This window comes from Squalius cephalus (genome assembly GCF_949319135.1).
Source record: "Squalius cephalus genome assembly, chromosome: 9".
Taxonomy (NCBI): Eukaryota; Metazoa; Chordata; class Actinopteri; order Cypriniformes; family Leuciscidae; genus Squalius; species Squalius cephalus.
This window is the reverse complement of record NC_137130.1, coordinates 20237229-20246351: the sequence shown is the minus strand read 5'-3', so window position 1 is coordinate 20246351 and position 9123 is coordinate 20237229. Positions and strand designations below refer to the sequence as shown.

The 9123-nt window shown below is 35.2% G+C and overlaps 1 protein-coding gene across 2 annotated transcripts; it reads left to right on the top strand.

Annotated features, from left to right (window-relative positions):
• The first annotated feature begins 224 nt into the window (after positions 1-224).
• mmadhcb (metabolism of cobalamin associated Db) lies at positions 225-4558 on the top strand. 2 transcript variants are annotated; one of them, XM_079881069.1, is made up of 8 exons: positions 225-330; positions 940-978; positions 1127-1265; positions 1487-1704; positions 2513-2618; positions 2941-3071; positions 3788-3874; positions 3957-4558. In XM_079881069.1, the coding sequence occupies exons 2-8, from the start codon at positions 970-972 to the stop codon at positions 4155-4157; spliced, it is 891 nt and encodes a 296-aa protein (XP_079737195.1). In that variant the 5' UTR covers positions 225-330; positions 940-969; the 3' UTR covers positions 4158-4558. The 2 variants fall into 2 exon arrangements, with proteins under 2 accessions (XP_079737195.1, XP_079737196.1); XM_079881070.1 differs by lacking the exon at positions 225-330 and adding an exon at positions 765-848.
• The last annotated feature ends 4565 nt before the right edge of the window (positions 4559-9123 follow it).

The following is a 9123-nucleotide window of genomic DNA, read 5'->3' as shown; positions in this document are numbered from 1 at the left end:
GTGTGAACTAGGCACCTTTCAGCTGGTTTGCCAACCGCCAAAAACGCTTAAGAAGAAGAAGATGAAGAGTGTGAACTAGGCTAAATAATAGCCTACAGTCGTTAAAAATGTCTGTTATATGCTTGAATAGAACCCAAGTCTGAGTCTCAAGAACGAGCAAGAGAAACATTTTCTATTATGTTCTGCGGACGTCATCTAGTGGAGCTGTAAGAAATTTCAGGGACGCTCTTGTGTTTGTCCTTCACACGCTTCCGTTGTTACGTAATCATAAGGTTAAACCAGAGTAGCTGTTAGCTTGCTAACAGCTAACATACATCATACACAATTCAGGTAAGAACATATAAATTTGCTTACTTTGAATATTGTTATGCGCATCTACAAAGAGAGTACCAAATAATACAGAACACAGGATATGTTTCATTTTTATTGGAGTGAATGTTATTAAATTGAACTTTTCAACAAAGTTTAGCCAATGGGCTAATGAGACATGAGTAAATAACAAATGTGTCATTAACTGTTTACTTATAGTTCATCTGTTATATTTGTGAGAATTGGTTGAAGGCCGAAAATGTTAGTTTTTTATAGTGGTAACTTACGTTGTATTATTTATTGCTCCTTTATGACCTCTCTGTAAGTTGCACAACAGACAGCAGCTGGTTTATTACATATTGCTGATTAGTATTGTTTAGTTCTTAGTTATAAGAGGAAATATTGCAACTCAGGGTGATTTTTAACAAAATGATCCGTTTCTTTACTGGGCTGTACAGATCTTCTGTAAATTATGAAGTCTTGGACCCACGGCTCTCATCCATGTTTTATCCAGCTCAAAATAATTATTGTTTTGTCAGGTACCTAATGAAGAGCTACATTTGTTGTGTGTGTGTGTTTTATTTTAATAAGTATTGTTATGTGACTATATTATTTTCCCCCCATCCACAGGTGAACTGTAAACAAGAGAAGCCCAACAGGATGACCAGTGTAAGTGTACTACTGTAAACCCTAGTCATTGCAAGGTGGATCCAAGTAAACACAACAAAATCTAACATCATGACTACATGTTTGTCATTGTTCTCCTATGGTAGAGATGTCTATAAGCGCTATATAACTGCTTGCTGTGTTTTCTCAGGTGCTCTGCAGCAGAGCTCGGCTGGTGACGTACCTGCCAGGGCTTCACGTTCTAGTTCATCGTGTTGTTGGAGCCAGAACTTTCTCTGGGGCGTCCGGCTCAGATGAGCCACACTTGAACAACACAACCCCTAACATTGGTAAATGAGTGTATTCCTCTCTAGAATATTTAAAAACCAGTTGTCCTCCAATAAAACAGAATTTAGTAATTGCCTTTTCAGGTAAACTTACCGTAATTACAAAATATTTAGGCTAACATACAGATTAATAACAACATTTGCTGTTGTATCATTAGTTTGATGTAATATAACTTTTAAAGGGTGTTTTCTAATGGTTTGTGTTGGTTATTTCCTGTGAATAGCACCCAGGACAGTGTGGCCGGATGAGAACATGGGCCCGTTTGGGCCTCAGGATAAGCGCTTCCAGTTGCCGGGTAACGTGGGCTTTGACTGTCATTTGGAGGGTCCTGCGGAGCAGAGGAGCACACCGATCCACAGTGTGATGCCGGACTTGCTCACTGCTCAGTCCAGCAGCGAGAGGCACAACTTCATCCTGGCCCATTTCATCAATGAGCTACATGTATGATGCTTTCAGAAAAAAAGATCTGTATTTGCAATGACAGAATGTAAAAATAACATTATTAATGGTTGTGAAGTTAATGCTTAATGCATTAATGGTTAAAGATCATAATTAACAACATGAATTTGAAAAACAAAATAGTTCACTATCATTAATAAAGTTATTATTTTGCTGTTGCTTATAATAAGGGTTATCTAAATGTTACCTCATAATTTTAATATAATGTAAAATAATGTTAGGTTTTATATTGTTCAAATGTTTAGGGTTGGTGAGAAGTCTTTTCTGCTCACCAAGGATGCATGTATTTGATCAAAATACTATAAATTGTGAAATCTTACTACAATTTAAAATAACTGTTATTTTTTTAATATATTCTGAAATTAAATGTATTCCTGTGATTGAAAGCTGGATTTTCAGAATCATTACTCTAGTCTTTAGTGTCACACGATCCTTCAGAAATCATTCTAACATGATGATTTGCTACTCAAGAAACATTTCTTATTATCAATGCTGAAAACAGTTGTGCTGCTTAATATTTTTTAGGAAACCGTACTTTTTTTTTTTAGGTTTCTTTGATGAATAGAAAGTTCAAAAGAACAGCATTTATTTGAAATATAAATTATTTTGTTTGTAATATAAAAGTCTTTACTGTCACTTTTGATCAATTTGATGCATCTTTGCTGAATAAAAGTATAATTTTCCTTAAAAAGATCTTGACACCAAACTTTTATTTATACAAAGAGAGAGAGAGAATACAATACTGTGTGTATATATATGTACATATACATGTATTTGTTTTGTTTTTTAGGAAATTGATCAAACTTCAGCACAGAACGTAGATAAAGCAGAGCACTTTTTTGATAATTCCAGTGTGGAGTGTGCCATTCAGTCTTGCCCTGAACTGTTAAAGAAAGGTCAGTATGCTGCTGTTTTAGAGTATTTGAATTCATCAGATTTAGCATGGACTTGTTATATTGCACTGTGACTTTCTGATGAGGTTGTTGGCAGTAGCGGTGGTCTCGGTTTGAATGGTGCAAGTGTAAAATATGACCACAAGAGGGTAGCATTTCCATATGTATTTTAGGCACTGAATTTTGTGGTTGTTCTAAATCTCAAAATCTAACTGTGTTTTGTATGTAATTACTGTACAGATATTTATTACTTAGTACTGTAGTGTCGCTTTCATGTGGTTAATGTTTATTTACATGCGTGTACCCTATTTATTATCTAATTCAGATTTTGAGTCCATGTTCCCTGAGGCGCCGTCAACTGGCTTGATAGTGGTCACTGTGACTCAGAGGACACAGAACGACATGACGGCCTGGACTGAGCAAGTGGACAAAGAAAGGGAAGAGCTGCTGGCTAAAGTGAGTTGAACTAGTTGCTTGATATGATTAACATATATATAAGTGCATAAATCATGTTATTTGCAATTAACAAGATGCATATTTCAACATCCTAAAGAGATGTGCCAGAGATATCAAGCACTCAACATTGTGATAGATAGATAGACAGATAGTCTACCTATTTATCTGTCTATCTATAGATAAATCTATACTGTATACAGATAGATATTTTGTCATATAATTGAAGTAATATATTTGTTTATTATATTATAAATTAATATTATAATATTTACATTATATATAATATTGAATATTATATTATTACTGTACACACATAATGCCTAACTTAAGCTGCTGTCACTTCGTATCAGAGTTGCTCATGATTAAGTTATCATATTTTAGCTGCTCTCTGTGATTTTGTATTATCCTTGAGCAAAGTTATTTGGCTTCAGTACAAAAGAAGTTCTTCAGAACATGTGTGTATGATCGGAAGAGCTTTGGCAGGCTGTGTTATTTACTGATATTGTCTGGTTCACATCACTGTGGGGCCATGCTGCAGGAATGCTGCAGGGACTGTATTATTTTCATGCCATTGATTGTTTATGAGCAGTTTTATTCAAAGGAAAGATTTATAACTTAACGTGTGCCAAAACCATGTAAGCTAAACTGAATGGAAGCTCTCTGGTTAAAGCAATTCATTAGAGTTGAATCAATGTTGATAATTGTGTTCTATGCAGTTTATTGCAGGTGCCACGGAGATATGTAATGCTCTCCGAACAGAAGGATTCTGGGCCGATTTCATAGATCCGTCATCTGGACTTGCAGTAAGTCATATAAACGTGTACAGAACTTTTGATACAATCCACAAGCTGCTGTTTAAATTTTCTTAATCTTCTCTGTCCTCAGTTCTTTGGACCGTACACAAACAACTCGCTCTTTGAAACAGATGAAAGGTATCGGCATTTAGGTTTTCAGATTGAAGACCTGGGCTGTTGTAAAGTGATTCGGCACGGATTGTGGGGGACGCACGCTTTTGTGGGCACACTTTTCACCACAGCGCCACCCAACAGCCAGATCATGAAGAAGCTACAAGGAGACGAAAGTTAATTAGTTAAAGATGCTGTGTGTATCGCCATGTGAACACTATCAATATCAAAAACATACTTACATCCCTTAAAGCACTTAATGAAGTTTCCCAATGACTGCTGCTGGAAATGTGTATTTATTTTTGTAGAACAAAGAGCAGTTTTGGTGTAATTTTTATTTTGGATATTTGTTTTACAGAGGGAAGTTCTGTGTCAAATGTCTAACATCTCTCTCTCTCTCTCTCTCTCTATGCTGCCTTTCTTGTAATACAGACCTTAAAGGAACTGAAATGTAACAGTTGTAGAGCTGAAATTGTTTCTTCACCATTGCTCAATCTGAATCTGCATTTGGTAATTGTACATTTGTTGTTGATGGTGGTTAATTTTGTGTCATAAATTATACATAAAAGGTTTGGGTAGTGATCAAGAGCAGTAATCCGTTTAATTCAGTATTGTAAGCTTTAGTCATAGCGCCATGAAAGGCACAACAAATAATAATAAATAAGGAGTATCACTGGCTATAATGTTGGCATATTTTTTTATAAGTTAATATAACTACAGTTAGACTGATAATTGGAATGACTGAATTGATTTTATTTGACCAATGTTCATACATTTGTATATGATGAATTATTGGTTCTTAAATATCAGGTGGTTTTAATAAATGGCTTAGTTTAGACTCTAAACACTCAGCAAAACCATTAAATGACTGTATTCAGTTAAAAACAACTGTGTGTACAGAGGTCAAGTCATTAACTTATTAATGTATATTATGGATAAATTGCTCAACTTTTTTGCGTAACAGCTAATCATTCTCAGGCATGAACAATTAATATTTTGAGCTTAATATTTAAGCAGAGCCCAAAATGTTGAAAATTAATTTTGCAAACATTAAAATAATAATAAAAAAGTAATGTAATGAAATATGTACAGTATATATAATTTTTGGAAGAGAAACAAAAATATTTATAAAATCAATGATATTTGTGATATTCAAATTTAAAATGTTCTCTATAGTAAAATAATTAAAAATGTAATTTATTCTTGTGATGCAAAGCTGAATTTTCAGTATCATTACTCCAGTCTCCTTCAGAAATCATTCTAATATGATAATTTGGTGTTTAAGACACATTTCTTCTAATTATCAATGTTGAAAACAGTTGTGCTGCTTAATATTTTTGAGGAGACAAAGATACAAATTCTTTGTAACACTATAAATGGCTTTACTGTCACTTTTGATCAATTGAATGCATCCTGAAAAAAAAGCACACTGACCCCGAACTTTTGAACTGTAGAGTATGTGCAGTGTAAATATAAGTAGAAATGTAGATGTTGGCTATCGATAATTGATTTGCTTGAAGCGATCATTGCCAGCAGCTGCTGAGCTCAGTGTCTCAATGGTGTCATTCGGTTTCATTCACAAGCACAACAGATGGACTATAATCATTCTTTAAACTCTGACATGATACCATTATTTAGATAGCTCTTCACTCTCCATTAGCACGTGTGTCGGTGAATTGTGTTTAAATCATGTGGATAACATAAGGATTATATAAATACTTTCAAGGTCATATGCTCTTAGATTTAAGTGTAACGATTTCATTTATTCTATACTTAAAATGCAAACGTTACTTCACCTTTGGAGCTGTTTTTTTATTATTTTATTTATCTTAATATTTTGCATTATTATATCAGATATGGTCATTTGCTTACATCGTTTTCAGTCCTTTGTAGAAATTTAAAAAGAAAATTATTTTATGGCGAGTGCATTGAATCATTATGGTTTGCTTCTTCTGTAACCAGTATCTGAAGATTTCATTAAAGGTAATTAACACAAAAAAATCTGTCATGATGTGTGGTGAAATCAAAGTGTGCGGCTGATCAAAGACAGACTGTGTGTGATTTTAAGAACAGCAGTCATCATCACCCCATGTCTGATGGATTGACATGGCTATCAATTAGATGTAATTGTCCTGCTAAAACTTGGTTCCTACCCTTTGTTCATTGGAAAGTTCACTAACTGTTTACTGGATAACTCAACAATATGATTATAATGTCATCTGGTCCTTTTATCATCATAAAGAAACACAGTGTTCAGCCTAAATTTATAAATGACCTTTATGTAACTATAGTTGTGCAACAATTGTTGAGGTAACAACTTTGTCATAAAGAATTTTCATGTGAAAAAAACTAATAAGCTACATGCACACTTTTATTAGATTTTTTTTAAGCAGGGTAGAATAAGGGGCTGTTTACACAACACTGTTTTCATCTAAAAACAGATTTTTTTATATGCGTTTTGGCCGTTTATTTACACAACAACCGCGTTTTGGGGGCCCAAGGTTTCAAAGTGCAAGTAAACAATACCATTATCATATCCGTGTACAAACTACAAAAACGCGAATTTGTGAAAACGGTGACATTACGTACTCAATAGGCTTGTGGTGTTTCTTTTCAAAGTGACATCGCCAACTACTGGCCTGGCATGCATAATACAGCATTTTAATTGTTTTCGTGGATCCGTGTGAATGGAGATCGTTTTGACAATTGTCTGTAAAGGAAAAACTTTTCTATTTTTAGTACGTTGTTGTCATATAGCCTAAATGTAACCTATCCCAAATAATTATGTTTTTGTGGCATGAATATGAAATATGTATCTATAAACTTTATTTTTGACAAAAGCATTTGAAATGGTGGAATAATTCAAATCACATGAGAATGACAGAATCATAAATTTTTAATCGGGGTTAGATATCTAGGTCAGACAGCCATCTTGCTGATCATGAGAAATGAATTATTCAAACAAATCCCCACCCTCACAACCCCACGTCCTCTAAGAACATTTTTGTATTAATTTTTTTTTTGTTGTTGTTGTTTTTTTAAATGACTTTAGGTTTAGATCTGTGTAGGCTATTTGATAAAAGTCCTGTTAGATATGGAAGATAAATCATTGATTTTTAAGAAATGTTGACATGGATTTTTGGTAAATAATCATACATTCGTGATTACATAAATAAATAATAATAATAATAATAGTTGTCAGATTGATGGACGTAGGAATGTCTACCAAATAACTGGAATGATTAAGAATATATACCTAGGCCTATATGTATATATGGAGAAATATTGAACATTTATTGAGACAAATGACAATTCAAATTGATTCAAAGCAAAGAAGTCAGACACAAGTGCTGAAAACTCACAAGAGATTGACTATCTGCATAAATGAAAAACAATGTGAGATCGGGGTGCACTTCTGTCTCCTGTTAGTATAGTGACAGGCAATGCCAGGTCTGTAGAGAAAGGAAAACCTGGTGTCAGAGGTCTGTTCTGACAATGGAACGTTCCCACTCGTTATCTGCCGACACTTTCCTGTTTTTCAGAGAGCAGCTAAGATTTACATTGGCTATTAGGCATGCGGAGAACCAAACCGTCATGCTCTCTGTTTCTGATTTTTCTCTGCACTGAATGGGCAAAAAAAAAAAAAAAAAAATGTTAAGGTATTTTACAGAGTTAAATTATAGGGGACATATCATGCTAAATGCACTTTTTTAGCCCTTAAATGCATTTTGTTGTATATTTGGAGTGTTTAGAAGTACAGAAAAGATGAAATTATTCTTTTCAGGTGCTTCGTTGATATCTTTATATTCTGTTTTGGCCTTATTTTTCAACCTGTTCAGATTTTTCTGTTATCTATGACGTTTTTTTAACTAATACGTCACAGTATTTGCAGCGGAACTGCCAAATAAGGACATTGACTTCCAGCCCAACACTTCGAGCAATCCACCATTATTATTTCTCGCTGCAATTTTGTAGTCCAAGCTAAAGGATGCAGAAGTTACGAGAGGGTAAGTTAAAATGTTCGGTTGTTGGATGTAGTAACCCACACGCTTCATTACACCGTCTAATGTAGATGAACTGCCGCACTTGTGGCGCATGTTTAACTGAAAGAATGAGCAGAGAGAGACCCGGTCGCGCGCATGCACTCTCTCTCTCTTCGGAGCCAGGCGAAAGTGTAAACAAGACATCACCGTCTCCAAACTAGACGCTGTCTTGCTCTCTCTCCCTCGCACATACTAATCAAAATAAATCAACACGGTGGTAAAAGGTTGGAAGACCAAAGTTTCATGTATAAATACAGTAACACACCATTGCGATACATCCATATGAAGACGTTGTTCTGCAGGTTCGTCGTCTTCATTTTCATCTCGCTCCGGCTCCGACTCTGGCTCGAACATGTAAGGCTGGCTGGACAAGTCTTCCGTTGTTGACATTTTGTTAATAACGTGTGAATAAAAAGTTTATGTGCCGCTAGATAATCCTATCTCTGCTATCAGACTACAAAAATGGCCGAACGGGGTGGAGTTGAACCTCTGCAAACTGGAGAGGGGGCGGGGTATGAAGTGTCTCAATTGTATTTAAAGAGACCGCACCAAAACGAGTTGCTCTCAGACGCACATCAGAAAAGGGGTAGAAAGGGGCCTGTGGAGCTATAATAATGAGGAATTCAGACCCAAGCATTGCAGTTTCGCTTTATATAGACTACAAATGTATGATTTATATGTAAAAAGGAACAATTTAAAAGCATGATATGTCTCCTTTAAGGACAGAATTTCTGGTGGTCATTCAAGTTGACCTAATAGGAAACCCTTTAGATTTGTGTTTTTAACTTCTGTTGTGATGCCATGTTTCTTTTTGTGTTGCCAGGATCAAGTTCTGTTGACTGCTGCAAAAGCTCAGAGTCTGTGTATTTGGACTCATGGTGATCATGAACCGAACAGCAGCCGGTGTAATACCGGACACAATGTGATCTGTGTGCTTGTTCATTCAGCTCTGTGTTCTGACTGGTAATCCTTTTAGGGTTTCTCTGCTGGAATTTCATTGAATTAGACTCAGATTAGAGTTTAGACTTGAATTAGAAAACTCAGACAGAATGAGTGAGAGCTGCAGATATAGACACATAAGACCTGGATCTTCAGAATCAACTT

Bases quoted from the DNA above. Each gene is read 5' to 3' on its own strand.
- mmadhcb (XM_079881069.1), top strand. The intron at 1,705-2,512 runs GTATGATGCTTT...TTTGTTTTTTAG, and splicing joins ATTTCATCAATGAGCTACAT to GAAATTGATCAAACTTCAGC. The intron at 3,072-3,787 runs GTGAGTTGAACT...TGTTCTATGCAG, and splicing joins GGGAAGAGCTGCTGGCTAAA to TTTATTGCAGGTGCCACGGA.